Genomic DNA, 14,477 nt, shown 5'->3' with positions numbered 1-14,477 from the left:
TGTTCTAAGCAAAAAGGGAGAGAGATTATATGGAAACCATCATTATATCACAAGAAATCCTTAAGAAAATATTTTTAAGGCTACTTTTTTTAAAAAAATGTATTGTGTCAAGAGTCATTAACACAGTAATTCCTAAGCTGTTCTCCAAAATGTCTGCTTATAAGTAAACATAATTTAAGGCTTTAAATTGCTCGTTTTTAAAGAGTCTCTTCTTGGTAAAAGCTTTGCCTTCTGTTTGGAAACCTAATTAGAAATGAGATCTGAACTTTCGAGCAATGAGAGTTGTGGTTCTTGCCAACTCTGAATTGAAAATAACAATACTTTCATAAATTATCTTCCACTGTGCCTGGTGAGAATTTAAAACACTGTAATACCCTAAACAGGATATTTCAGTCAGAATGATTTTACATTTGAGTAATTTGTTAGAAAATATATCAAGGTATATTAGTTGTAAGGAAACACAGCTGGATAGTGAAATGTGCCATTTGCCTTGGGAATACCCACCTTTCACAAGGTTTGTATCACTTCTTCTATCTAAATACTGACAGAAAGAAGTGCCTTCTAGAGTGGAATCTTTTAAATTTTCTAAGGGAATGGCATTTATTGGAGTTAATTTATAGGAAGAACAATAAGCATATGTACTATACATATATATATATATGGCTTTATTCAGGGGAGATACTTGACAACATACTGGGCTAGGTAGATTTTTGTCATGAGAAATTTCTTCAAATTACTTGTTTAACTGCAGTGCTCTGGTATGATTGTCTGTGTTTGGTTAAGTTAGAAGTGTGAACAGAGCCTCTTCTTCAGCTCTTTGAAATTACTGTGTCTCCAGCTAGAGTGGTTATAGTTACTTTTATTTAAATTTATTTTATTTATTTAAATTTATGCAAATTTTCTGTTTCTGTAATAGCTCTTGGAGGAACTAGTGACTCTCATGGATAGCCTGTCAGTCTGGTACTCTGCTGGCCTAGAAGCAATTAGGCTTTCACAGGTGCAAGTCCAGCTGCTCCTTGGATTCATTGCACAAGACAACTTACAGGTTTGTTGCAGATTCCTGCAAGTGGTACTGAGGTTTTAAAGGCACAATTGATCTAACTGTTGTGGTTTATGGGAGAGCTGCTCATACCAGTGAGCAGACCTGTGGCAGTCCCTCATCCTTCTATAGGAAAGATGTTTTATTGGTTCTTATCATTTGCAAGTTGACTCTACAGTCCTATCAATGTGCACCTCTGCAGTGTGAGAGAGGTAGAGGGCCTCTGTTTGAGGATGGACTGTGCAGGCATGAGTGGCAGTGAAAAGATGGGTGCTCAAAGAGGGTTGCATTTGGTTTTTGTTGCTTGTTTTTGTAGGTCTGTGCAATGGCAGCAGCCAAACTAAACACCCTTCTTCAGACCAAAGTAATTGAGAGCCAGCCTGAAGCGTGCTACCTCCTGGGGAAATTGGAAGGCATTTTGAGTAGGTCAATTGAAGAGAAGACGGAAACTTACTCGTTTTTGATTCCCCTTGTTCGGACATTGGTATCCAAGATTTATGAACTTCTCTTCATGAACCTGCATCTCCCTTCATTGCCTCCTACCAATGGAAGTCCATCTTTCTTTGAGGACTTTCAAGAATACTGCAGATCTGATGAGTGGCAGGTTTATATTGACAAATATGTAAGTAGTAATTCTTTTCGTATCATTTCCCCCCTCTTTTCAGCTGTGAAAGCAGAGGAACCCATTCAGAAATCATGTTGTGCTTTTAATTTTGCTTTGGTGGAACCAGATTATTCCAAATATGAAGCAGTATGAAGAGAATTCATTCAGACATGATAATGAGCAGATGGCACTTTACTGGAAAGATTGTTATGAAGCATTTATGGTGAACATGCACAAGCGAGACCGGGAAAGAGGAGAAAGTAAGCTTAAATTTCAGGTAAGGTTTTCAGTGAGTGCAAGGTTCCCTTAAAGGAGCTCTCTCATGAGTTGCCTTCTGAAAGATGGAGAAAATTAATTCTGGGATGATCCAGTTCAAGTGATTGTAGACGGGTTAATTGTCTTAAGATTTTATGGGCAATGGGACTATATGCACTTGTAGGATATGCTTTCTAATTCTGCCCTCTCTGTTAAGAGTCTTGCGTGTAAGCAGTTATTTCAGTACAGTAGGCCTTCCTTTTCATACAGCAGCCTAGAAATATGCTCAGCCCTAGGCTGCATCTTCTTTTACTCTGATTTGTGTTTGAATTATTAAGACCTGTTCTCCATCATGAGCTATTTATTTGGGTTTTTTCTTTAACACTATTTCAATGCAATTAAAACATTTAAAACAGTGAACGGTTCTTATTTAATGTGGGAAAACTGCTTGTAAACTGACCTTTCTGTATGAGGTCCAGATTCAGTTTCACCATTAGAACTAACTGGTTATTATAGGAAATACCATAGTGAGGTTACATTTCTCTTGTTTCCCATTTGCTCTCTTAATAACAAAACTTGTAGGTCTATTTTATTCAAGTAGCTAAAGGAAAAATACAGTATGAGTCACATTCTAAAAAACCAGAATTTAAGAAAAATCTTCCTGTTATTGTCGGCTTTCTAATACTGAGCGCTTTTCTGATGATGAAAAATTGCTTTCATGTGGATTCAGCATTGATAATGCTTTCTTCACATCTTTAAATCAAAGTCTGGCATTATTTCTGCTAGTTCTAAGCTTTCTAAAATTTCTCTCATAAGTATTAACTTAAAATTTCAGAATTTTTTATTGCTAAACTTTCTTTGTTTTTTCTTGTTTTATGAGAATTCTTGGAAACCACAAAACTGTGTTTTCTATGATCAGATTGAATTCAATGCTAGATTTATTTGCAATGGTCTTTCAGGAGCACTTTGTGGAGCCATTCAGCAGGAAGGCTCGGCAGGAAAACCTGCGGTACAACAGTATGCTAAAGCAACTCAGCAGTCAACACACAGCCACTCTGAGACAGTGGAGAGCAGCCCAGCTTTACCTATTCTCCGAGCGTGGTCCTTGGGCTGAAAGGTGAGACTGGAGTTCCTAAACTCTATATGATGCTTAAAAGATACTTGCTCACATGACTGTTTCACATGGTTAGGTCAAACTGAGGGTCAGAGCTGCAATGTGAAACAAAAGCAATAAACTGCATTTTAATTGTTTATTTTTTACGATATACAAGTGGATGACCAGTATTTTTCTAAATGTGCTTTCTTTTGTAATCAGTTCATTCATGTAGGTCTTTACTTTTTTCACACTATTTCTATGAATATTGTTTTCCTAGGAAACAGCGTCCTGTTCACTGGAAACTTTCCAACGTGGAAAATTTTTCACGTATGAGACTAAAACTAGTGCAGAATTACAACTTCAACTCTCATCAGGATGCCAGTGACCTGAGAGATAATTTAGGTAAAGTTGTATTTGCTATTTATTTCACTTGAGTTCTTACCAAAGAAAGATACCCACTTTCCTCTTTGTGTTAACAAGCAGTATATGCTAGATACTTAAATCTCGATTTTTCTTAATTTCATCTATAATAAAATCTATAATAATCAAGTGGTTCTTTGACCTGAAACAGCATTTTCCTGCTGAGTAGAATTCTTTTGCCCTGGTTCATTGAAATGAGTGCTTTTGTTGTGCAGTAAAAGCAAGTTCACTCCTTTGTTTTAAAATAAGCAGTCGCAAACTTTCTTGTATGAGATTATTTCTTCAAGAAAGAAACAATGAGGTCAGAATAAGCAGTGTTTGTCCAAAACATTTTAGAATTTATGATTAAAACATGTAGAAATTAAGTGCTTGGTTTCAAAAGTCTGAGTTAGGGGTGTAACTGTTAAGTTAGGTGTATTGGATATCAAGGCTCAAGAAAAAAAAAAAAACAAACTTAAAACACTTTTGTAAACCCACATAAGCAAAAAGCCAATGCAGTGCTTGTGGTCCTTTTTTACTGTCACAATTTTCAGTGTAGCTCAAGGACTTCTTCTAGTGTTCTGCTTAACCACAAAAACACTTAAGAAGTATGGCTGCTTCTTGCATGGTTAAAACCAATGTTCAACCATAGAAGATACACTTAATAGTTCAGATTTCCAAAAGTATTGCAGCAAAAAGTGTTCTGAGCTGTTATGTGCATTTATGATAGGTGTGCACCAGACACAGCCCTCTAGTGAGTCTCTGCTTCTGGAGGTGGTGAAGCAGGTGAAAGTGAGTGACTTGGAAGATGATGTCCTAGAACTACCAGAAGAAGATACAGCAGCCAGTTCCAATTTGTAAGTAGAACAGAATAGAACAATTGTAATTTCTTTCTTTGCTAGGGGTAAGGATGAGAAACAACTTTGGGAATTGATTAGCATACAAAGTTTGCTTCTGTCTGGCTTTAACAATTCAACCCAGGCCAGTTTTGATTAGCCAAGTTACTGGTGGATTTGTCATTGTCACCACTGAATCATGAAAAGCCCCAGGGAAAAGAAGGCAGAGCAGATGTTTGTGAGGATCCAATAGTGATTCACTGCTCACAGTTGGTCTGAAGCTAAACCTACAGAACTGTTGAGACTTTTCTACTATGTACATTGGGTGTAATTCTCAAGAAGTAATCTGTCCTGTATGGACATGGACCAGATTGGAACTTCCTCTTGTCCATAGTTTCCATGGCCATTCACTCTACTGTCACCTGCTTAGCATGAAAATCTGTATGGTTGGCATTCAAGTGCTGGAAAGAACCTTGTGTTTTAGAGCATTCTGGAGAGAAGGCCTGCTGTGCCTCCTTCATGTCACTTGTGTGACTGCAACGAAAAAAAGGCAGGAGAGAGAGAGAGAGCAGGGAAAGGGGAGTAGAGGGAGGATAGCAAATGCTTTGCTTCAGTAATTGGATGTGTGATGTTGTGCATGTATTTGTGTGTCAGTGCTGTTCAAGTCCAGTAGAGATGTGGCACTTGGAGTGATACTGATACAGTTTGTACTTTAAAGGTTATTAAATGCTTGCTGTGGCATATAGCCAAATAACCCTGAAGATAATTTTAGTCACATGAACTGGAACTCAGCTCTGCTCTGGGCCACAAAATTTAAGCACCTAACAATTAAATAAGAAAAGGAAAAGGCAGCCTGATGTTTTCATGCTTCAGGGGAAGTGCCTGAGACCAAAATGTCAAGACTGAAGAGCAACGCTATGAAATTATGTTCGTGGTCCAGTCTGAAACACCCAAGGCTGCTGATGAAAGTAGCTTTATATAATTGTTCATGCTGTAGTTTTAATGTAATTCATTAAATGTAATTCTTTCAAATGTAATTCTTTTCTGAACTGTGCTCTTACTGAGGACCTAAGCAACAGTATAATCTACTTGACCCTGTAACACTTAGTGGTGTTTTTGCAGGGATGAGAAGGATGAGGAAAGTCAAAAAGAAAAGCTAATATTGTCTGAAGACTGTGAACTCATTACAGTAATTGACGTGATACCAGGCAGGCTGGAGGTCACAACCCAGCACATCTATTTTTTCGATGGTAGCATTGAAAAAGAGGAAGGTGAGCATGATCAATATCTCTTTATTTTCAGTGCAGTTCAGCGTTCTGCTTTTAGGAGGCTAAGTTTACATTTCAAAAATGAGTGTCAAAGTAATTGTAAAGAGACAAGTTTTTGATCTGTACTTAAAATTAATATTGCACTTGATGGTCAGTAGCTGGCTGATCCATTCAGAGTCAAGAATCTGGAACTGTACTTTCTGAGCTGGTAAATTGGTTCACTATTCCTAGTACTTCTTAAAAATAACTTACTAAGGTATCTGCTGACTAAAAAAAAGTTACTACCTCTAATTTGCTTCTTAAATGGCATCTCTGTGTTCTTCCTGATAAATAATGCTTTACTCATGCATTGATTAAAATGTAGTTGTGTGTAAGCATTAACCATCTATCTTAATTTAGGGAATTTTATTAGAACATACACAGCTGGCTGTGAAAGCACTGAACTGAAATGTTGGACAAATAATAGTAAATTCCAAATCAATATAGCAAATTTCAGCCTTTGGGAAATCTAAACATAAAAGTTTGAGCCTGTTGAAGGAAGCAAAGGGGGTTGGTTCATATTTTTTGTCAACAGAATACATTTATAATGTGTTTTTAATCAGAAAGCAAAGGCAAATTCTACATTCCATCCGGTATTTCTTGCATCACTTCTTTCAGCAAAAAAATGTCTGAAGTTAGTATTTTCCTAGCAAAATGTTTTTAATCAAGTCAGCTATAAGACTTTCCTTTTCTAGGAATAACTCTGAGGTGATTGGAGCTTGTACTGCACTGTGTCTATATGAAAAGGGTTTTTTTTAATGTATATTCCAAGTCAATAAACAAAGTGCTCTTCCTAGGGGTAGGCTTTGATTTCAAATGGCATCTTTCTCAAATTCGAGAGATACATTTGCGTCGGTACAATCTGAGGAGGTCAGCTTTGGAGATCTTCCTTACAGATCAAACCAACTATTTCCTCAACTTCAATAAAGAGGTATGGGTTTCCTAAATTTCATGGATTTATATAATTAACACAATGGTCGAGTTTAAGTTCATATTGTATCTAATTTGAGTCTGGTGTCTTTCATAATACTGTAACACTAGTAGTAAAAGGTTTGCTTTACACATTCATTATGGAAAACTGGACTGCAGTCTGACATCTAGAAACTGATTAATTGTGAAAAGATAGACAAAACAAGATTCTTCTTTTTCTTCTCTCTCAATTATACAGAACGATTATTTAATTCAAATTAAATCAGTAGTAATCTAAATGTTTTGAATCCCATACATATTTTTAAAGATGGAGCGAATTAATTACAAATCAAAGGGGACTTCCTTTTTTACAACAACAGTGGAAATTACTGATATTCCATGGTTTAGGAAGTGAACTTTTTTCCCCAATGGGTAATATCAGTGATCCTTTTTATGAGGGACTAAGATACATTCAGAACTTAGGGTGAGTTACATACTAGTAGGTGAGCTTATGAACAGCTCTTAGAAAATATTGTGTGGTTTGGTTTTGATGTGAAGGATGTCACATCCATCCATGCCCAAACGTTTTAAACAACAGGACATCGAAGTGCTTGAAAGTGTAACTGTCCTATATATTTCACATTTTAATTAGCAGATAAGTTGCTTAATTGTCAGCTTCTGTCTCCAGAATATTGTTTTATTAGTGCTGCTTTCTAACAGGTACGAAACAAAGTCTATAGTCGGATATTGTCACTGCGTTCTCCAAACATTTCTGGGACCAGATCTCCACAGGAACTTTTCAAAGCATCAGGTTTGATGCAGGTATGAGATCTGTAATGACACATCCTCATCACTCTACAGACAAATACTGAGCCCTTCTGAACACAGCTGTGTCTGTTTGTTGTTTAGAATATAACAATGGAGCAAAGGTGCACAGACAATTTGGTTTACAAGTTCTTGTACAGTTAACCAATGGGAGAATAATTTATAAATAAATTTCGATCTCAGTACTTTAATGGATTTCAAAGTTCTGTTCCTCTTTTTATCAGTACCTGTTAACTTGCCTTCTTGTTTCTTTTATTTCTATTTTTCTTTCCTTTTTACCGAGGCTGCTAATTTTCTGTTGCTCTGTATTTGAAACAGTACTGTCATCAATCAGGACCTGATTGCAATGAAATATGGATAGCATAATCACTGAATCAAAGGGAAAATAAATTTTATTATGGGTAATTGAATCTGGGCTTTCATACAATTTTTTTGGTCTTGTGCTTTTTACTTGCCAAAGCTATCCTCTGGCAGATAGATACTGACAAGACGTGTATTTTGCAATAATTGTATCTTTGATATAGTGAATGCTATCTTGTCTTTCTTTGTCTTTCAGAAATGGGTGAATAGAGAAATATCCAACTTTGACTACCTTATTCAGCTGAACACCATGGCAGGACGAACTTACAATGACCTTGCTCAATATCCTGTGGTAATTATAAAAGTTAATTTTTAATTTTTTGATGAAAGTATGTGTTTTTTCTGTTTTGAAAGATGTATTTTTAATCCCTATGGGATGCTTGACCCTTTTTTTTTGTTGTTTGGTTTTTTTCCCCCAGTTTCCCTGGATTTTACGAGATTACACCTCAGAAGAACTGGACCTGAATAATCCTGCAGTGTATAGGGACCTGTCCAAACCTATAGGTGTGGTAAATGAGAAGAATGCTAAGACTGTGAAAGAGAAGTAAGTATTTGAACACTTGATTATATTTCTCTATCTTTTCTGAGCCTTCAGGCTAAAAACACATTAAAAAAAAAAAAAGTTGTGACAGTGAAATTTTTAAAGCTGGTTTTGTAACATAACAGATGCATTTGCAAAGGTGGTTGATTTGTTATTCCTACTGCATTCAGACTATATTATGTGGCATTCAGTTATATGGCAGTGAAAGGACAAAACTTAACTGTTGTAAATTTTCAGTTGTTTCTCAGCTGTGGAAGTGAAAAGCTGAAAGGCTGTAGAAACAATTTAATGGCCCAGCAGCTTGAAAAGACATGATGTGTGCAATGTCTGGTTCAAGATAAGGAATGTGAAATCATACCGATGAGTTGAGCAGCCCGTGCTAAGAGGGGATTGATCCTAAGTCTGTGCTCCCTCTTTTTTTCAAGCATAGATTATTATCATCAAAATAAAATACATCTCAATGACTTTCAGCAAATTCTCTGAAGGTGTGAATGACAGGTACTTACACCCACACAGCAGTGTAGTGATCTTTCCTTTTTTGCTAGTGTGGGGAGTGAGTGTGCTGTCACACCAGATTGTAGTCAGGTATCTTCCAAAATCTTGTGAAGACCTGGAACATGGAGAATTTTTGTTGAATGATTAGGCTCTGTCCTGACTGTAATGAAATTGGTTCTCTAGGAGTATGTTTAACTAGAATTTCTCTTACTGGCCTTGTGAAGCTGGGGAATATATCAGCCAGATGGTGTCATGGTAGAGTGAGCTTGCCAGCAGAAAAGGAAATGGGCATGAGTGTGATACAGATCTCTATTCTGCATCCTGACACAGTCGCGCACACATTTCTTAAATATTGCAGGAAACCATCACAACAATAATTTACTTCAATAGTAAATATTCAGTTTAGTGATGTGGGGTGTTGTGTAAAATCATCAGTCCTGTCAGCCCTGTGTCTGGTTTCTGACAGCTGATACCAAATGCCTAAGGAAGAGTATAACAGGCATGCAAAGGCTTCATCTGGTGTACATTTCTATTTTTCAACAGTCTTTTGCTTAGGGACTTTCTAAGTAAGATTTGGAATCTTCATGTTTGATAGAACTCAATGTATTTTTCTCTTACAGATTGCTGCCATCATTTCTTTTGAATCTTTGTCTGGAATAAGCATCATCCACATGTAAATCAGCTATAATGTTCATTTGTATTTATAAAGGTTTCTTGTTTTAGATACGAGAATTTTGAGGATCCTCTTGGGATGATTGACAAATTTCACTATGGGACACATTACTCCAATGCTGCTGGTGTCATGCATTACCTCATTCGGGTAGAGCCTTTCACAACACTTCATATCCAGCTTCAGAGTGGCAGGTATACTGAGCAAATAAGCAGCCTCTTCCTATTTCTTCCTTGTCATTTTACTGAGGGAATTATCAAAGTCTAACCTGAGTTTCTGATCCACAGATTTGACTGTGCTGACAGACAGTTCCACTCTATTCCTGCTACCTGGCAGGCACTCATGGACAACCCCAATGATGTCAAGGAACTTATCCCAGAGTTCTTCTACTTTCCAGAATTCTTGGAGAATCAAAATGGTAAACTGACTGCTAAGAATATTCTGACAGAAAACTGTTTTTGTATTCTTCAGAAAATAATTTTTACAACAATTTGTGAATGCTAAGGAATACTTGTTACAAAGTTTATGGTGCGCATGTAGGCATTAATCATCCGGTTGGCTTCAAACTATTTAGTGAAGATATCAGTTGTGTTAAGCAGCAGTCTAAACATTGTTTAAAATTCAGGCTATGGGCTTAAGGATGGCTAAAAATAATTGTCTACCCAATGGAAAGTATCAGAGATGCTTATTTGGATGTTTGAAAAAATTAATAATAGTTAATACTGATTAAATACTTAGCAAAAGTTAATAGTTATTAATTATAATTGCTATAATGGTGATTGAAAAGACAGCATCCTGCATTCTGGCATGAGACTCCTAGACATTTTTTAATTCACATTTATTGTTTAGTGATTTGTTTCTCCACTTTTGTGCAATTTGAAAATGTATTTGTATGTTGGTGCTGCTACAACCTACTAGAGTTCTAAATTAGAAAAACCGGAAATCCCCAAGTCCCACTTTCAAGCCTTTTAAGTATATAGAGTTGTTTCAGTGATAGCTGGTAAGATTTAAGACTTTAAAGGCTTGATTTTACAACTGTTTAAAGCTCTAAGTAACTCCCTTCTTAGGAATAACCTTATTGAACTCTTTCAGACTCTTAATCCTGGTAAAGCAAATGCAGATGTGTTTACAGATGGATGTGTAAAAGATTAATACTATTATGGTTGCGACTTCAGCTTCAAAATAATGTAAATGTTTTGGATAATTTTTATCCTTTATCATTTAAAATTTTGAACACGCAGAACAGAACTTAGTGTCTTTTGTCAGTGGTAGTGTTATTGGAGATTTACATGAAGAATTTTTCAATATTCTTCTCTTGCATGGAGAAAAGGATGATTTTTACTCTTTATTGAGAAATAAAGATACTTGAAATACTGTATAGCAACTCCTTAACTTTTCTGAATTATTCACTAGGTTTTAACTTAGGCCAGCTTCAAATGTCCAAAGAGATGGTAAATGATGTTGTTCTGCCTAAGTGGGCCCATTCTCCAGAAGATTTCATTTATAAACATAGGAAGGCTCTGGTAAGATGTTGTTTGTATGTGTGACATAACCATAAAGAAAGTACACCTGCACATTGTTACTGTGGCTTAAATGTAAAACAAGTGGGATGACATTCAAACTAGAGTTGTGGTTGTATTTGACATTACAAGTACCATTAGAACTTGCAGTTAAAAGCTCTGTGCACATTGATAAAATGTTGAAAAGAGCATTTAATCTCTTGGGTATTTTAGGCACTAATGATTTGGGCATTTGCTGTCCTAGGAGGTAAAATGCAGAGTGAAGTGAGTAGGCTTCCCTTGCTATTTAAAAATTATTCTGTATGGTATTAGGGAGCTGGCAGGTTGCCTTCCCTTGCACAATTGCATTTCAGTGGTGCAGATCTGTTGTGTCACTGTATTGATCTTCCCTCTTACCTATCAGTTACTGCCCGTAACACAAGGGTGTTTTTATGCTTGTACCCTTTCTTATGCTTCTGCCCTATGGATTGATAAATACCTAACCTGTGGATACTCTTAGTTTAGGAATTGAATCTTTTCCACAGACAATAGTAAAAACTTCAAGGTGGGAGGAGTACTTCTCTTATTCTTACAAGAGCATTTTTTTCCTTCTAGGAATCTGAGTATGTTTCTGCTCATCTTCATGAATGGATAGATTTGATTTTTGGCTACAAGCAGAGGGGACCAGCTGCAGTGGAGGCGCTTAATGTGTTCTATTATTGTACTTACGAAGGTACAAACCAGTATGTTCTCTTGTCATTGTCATCAGATTTGTGAGTTTTCATTATTAGGCAGATGACACTTCATTTGTGAGCATAACATGCAGTAGCATATGGTAAGAGAGCAGATTTATAGATAAAATATGGCACCAAACCTTGCCAGATCATCAGAAAAACAGTCTTTTTTTTTAAAGGAGAGCTGTTCCAGTTTCTTGTGGTTTTTTTCCTAAAAGTTATTGGGTTTTCTTGTCACTTTATTTGCTTGCTTAAAAGCATTTGTGGGAATAGATTTTTTGTGGTTTAGAGTTCAGGCACATGGCTTAAAAACAACTAATATTAGAGACAAATGTTAATCTGTTAATTTCAAAGCTAAATTTTGGACAGTTTTTGCGTGCTACTTGTTGCTTGCGTGAATTCATTTGATAAGACAAAAGCCTGCAATTCTTGCCCTGACAAATACACTGAAAATTTCACATGCAGAGTGGAGTTTTCAAGATACACTTAAAATTTCACATGCAGAGTGTAGTTTTGAGATTGTATTTTAAATGGAGGCATTGTTTGGGGGCTTTTCTGGGGGTAAAGGGTCATAATGCTGCAATTAAATTAGGTTTTGCAACATCAGTTGACCCTAGTGGTGCTTGGATTGTGTTCTCTTTTTTTTTGTTTTTTTTTCCTTTATACTCTTCATCATTCTGGTTGTGATCCAGGGGCTGTGGATTTGGATGCTTTAACAGATGAGAAAGAAAGGAAAGCTTTAGAAGGGATGATAAACAACTTTGGGCAAACTCCCTGTCAGCTGTTAAAGGTAATATTTTTTTGCTCCCTCTCGACCAGACCTTTGTGGTTAAATACAACTGAATTACAAGGGCTTCTGAAAAAAGTAATGGTTTGTAAGGTAATGGTTTGTATTTTAGCAATGTCAAATCTTTGCCACGTTACCAAAGAACCCATTTTCAAAATAAATTAATTTACTTCAAGAAGGGCTATGTAAGAAGGGTATGTAAGACTGTTTTCCCATTAAGATTCTGAGTAAATCGTACTTATTTAACAAATTGATAAACTAGTCTAATTTGTTACTCCTTCAAATATTGCCTCCTAGGAGCCCCATCCACAAAGGCTGTCAGCAGAAGAGGTAGTGCAAAGACTAACTAAAAGTGATACCTCTACTCTGAATCTCTTCCAACACCTCACTGAGCTGAAGTCATTCTTCATAGAGGTAGATGTGTTGCTTGAAATTGTTTGAAGTCTAATGTGAAACTTCTGATGTACTCAAAACAAAAGGTCACAACCTAGATGAAAATATACTTGCTTCTTATTTAAAGAAAATATTTTACAATGCAATGTGTATTAAATGAGCTTGGTCTTTTTAGTTGGCTTCATAGAGGTTGAATCCCATGATCTGCTGGCTGCTTGTGTGGGTGTTGTTTGAATATTAAATTAGTCAGCACACCAAGAAAGCTAAAATCCTGACTGGTGGTGTCTGAGGACTCACTGAACTTGGTAGTTAAACTCACTGATTGGCGGCCATCACAAACATTTCCAGTGTTTGTGATGAAGCTTCCTTGCACAAGCTGAGTGTGTGTGTGCCAATGCCTCAGAGTGCTCTTCAGGTCTGACACTGATTCCAGAGGCTCTGGATCTTGCTCTTTGCAGGTTCTAGATTTGTCCTTTAGCTCTTGGATATAATCAGATCAAAACCATGTCCTTTCTCTTAGGGAATTAGTGATGGTGTGCCCATTGTCAAAGCTGTTGTCCCCAGGAATCAGTCACGTTCCTTTATTTCTCAGGGAAGCCCAGAGATCTTGGTGAGTTGCATGTGTCAATACTGTTCTTAAAATGCAGACAGTCAAATGGGTGTATTTTTCTTCATACAGCTTGTAAAGAAATATTTCTTCACAGTTCTTCAAATGTGTTCCTTTAACCTATTATGAATGTCAGTTATAAGTTAAATATTTGTCTTCTGAGGAGAAGCTAGGCTGATTTGTTGAATGGCATTTAAGAGCTGATGAGACATGGCTGTAAATTATAGTGAGGCATATTGTAAGTTGCCGCTTGATCAACTTCCCTGCAGCAACCAATTTGCTAATGTAATGTTGCCCAGATTTAAAATTACAGGATTTAATTATTAATCGTGTCATTATGTTTATCATTGCTTTCTGACCCGTATATTAAACTATACCATGTGGGGTGCATGCACAGTACAAAGGCCTGCACTGTTCCTAAAACTAACTTTTGCACTAACACATGTTCTTGCAATATGGCAGATACCAAATAATGAAAGGAGGACAGTGATTTTGTATTTACATCTGTATATATGGCCTAGATATTGGCCCCAGTGCAAAAATAGCTCTGCAGGAAAAAATACTATTTTCCAATATTCCTACTTTGTAGGTTGGAATTATTGTCTTGGCTTAATGTGGTAACATTGATATGCTATTTGGACACATCTAAAAGTCTCTTTGTGTTTTTCATAAATATCTGATGAAAATAACCTTGACTATTTAGATTCCTTTTTAACTTCCTCAGAAATGGAACTGTAGCACAATATTTTTTAAACTTCCTATGTTGGTATGTTTACTATTAACAATTAGTATTCAGAGAATAGAAGAAGCAGCAACTTAAACTAAATTACTGACTTGTAATTAAATGTTTGAGAGGGGTTGGTTGGGTGGGAAACTTCCTTCCTACCCCAACTTCTCTGACCTACGTAGGGCATAGACTATTCTAATATGGTTCTATGTACCACATGTGGATTAACTCATCTGAGCAAGATTTTTTTATTGATTTCTTTGGGGAGAAGTGCATGTGCTTTTTCAATTGTGGTAAATTTTCAAGAAGCCTCTGCTGGATTTTATTCAAGCTCCATTAGCATGAAGGCAAGCAGAAAGTACACCTCTGGATTTCATCAGCTTTTTCATCAAAC

The 14,477-nt window shown here is 36.5% G+C and overlaps 1 protein-coding gene across 6 annotated transcripts in view; it reads left to right on the top strand.

The window, feature by feature from the left end:
* Nucleotides 1–14,477, top strand: part of NBEAL1 (neurobeachin like 1) — a 79,561-nt gene that overhangs the window by 49,829 nt on the left and 15,255 nt on the right. For all 6 annotated transcript variants that reach the window (XM_085066260.1, XM_085066259.1, XM_085066263.1 and 3 more), the window contains 18 exons: nt 917–1,045; nt 1,356–1,661; nt 1,771–1,920; nt 2,858–3,015; nt 3,272–3,396; nt 4,124–4,250; nt 5,352–5,500; nt 6,334–6,467; nt 7,166–7,267; nt 7,827–7,922; nt 8,050–8,174; nt 9,390–9,530; nt 9,624–9,754; nt 10,750–10,859; nt 11,451–11,568; nt 12,262–12,359; nt 12,654–12,770; nt 13,270–13,359. In XM_085066260.1, coding sequence (XP_084922386.1) covers nt 917–1,045; nt 1,356–1,661; nt 1,771–1,920; nt 2,858–3,015; nt 3,272–3,396; nt 4,124–4,250; nt 5,352–5,500; nt 6,334–6,467; nt 7,166–7,267; nt 7,827–7,922; nt 8,050–8,174; nt 9,390–9,530; nt 9,624–9,754; nt 10,750–10,859; nt 11,451–11,568; nt 12,262–12,359; nt 12,654–12,770; nt 13,270–13,359 — 2,406 coding nt within the window. The remainder of the gene's footprint in view (nt 1–916; nt 1,046–1,355; nt 1,662–1,770; nt 1,921–2,857; nt 3,016–3,271; nt 3,397–4,123; nt 4,251–5,351; nt 5,501–6,333; nt 6,468–7,165; nt 7,268–7,826; nt 7,923–8,049; nt 8,175–9,389; nt 9,531–9,623; nt 9,755–10,749; nt 10,860–11,450; nt 11,569–12,261; nt 12,360–12,653; nt 12,771–13,269; nt 13,360–14,477) is intronic.

Source organism: Lichenostomus cassidix, chromosome 7, assembly GCF_008360975.1.
Source record: "Lichenostomus cassidix isolate B80296 chromosome 7, HeHo_3.0, whole genome shotgun sequence".
NCBI lineage: Eukaryota > Metazoa > Chordata > Aves > Passeriformes > Meliphagidae > Lichenostomus > Lichenostomus cassidix.
This window is presented reverse-complemented; position numbering and strand designations above follow the sequence as displayed.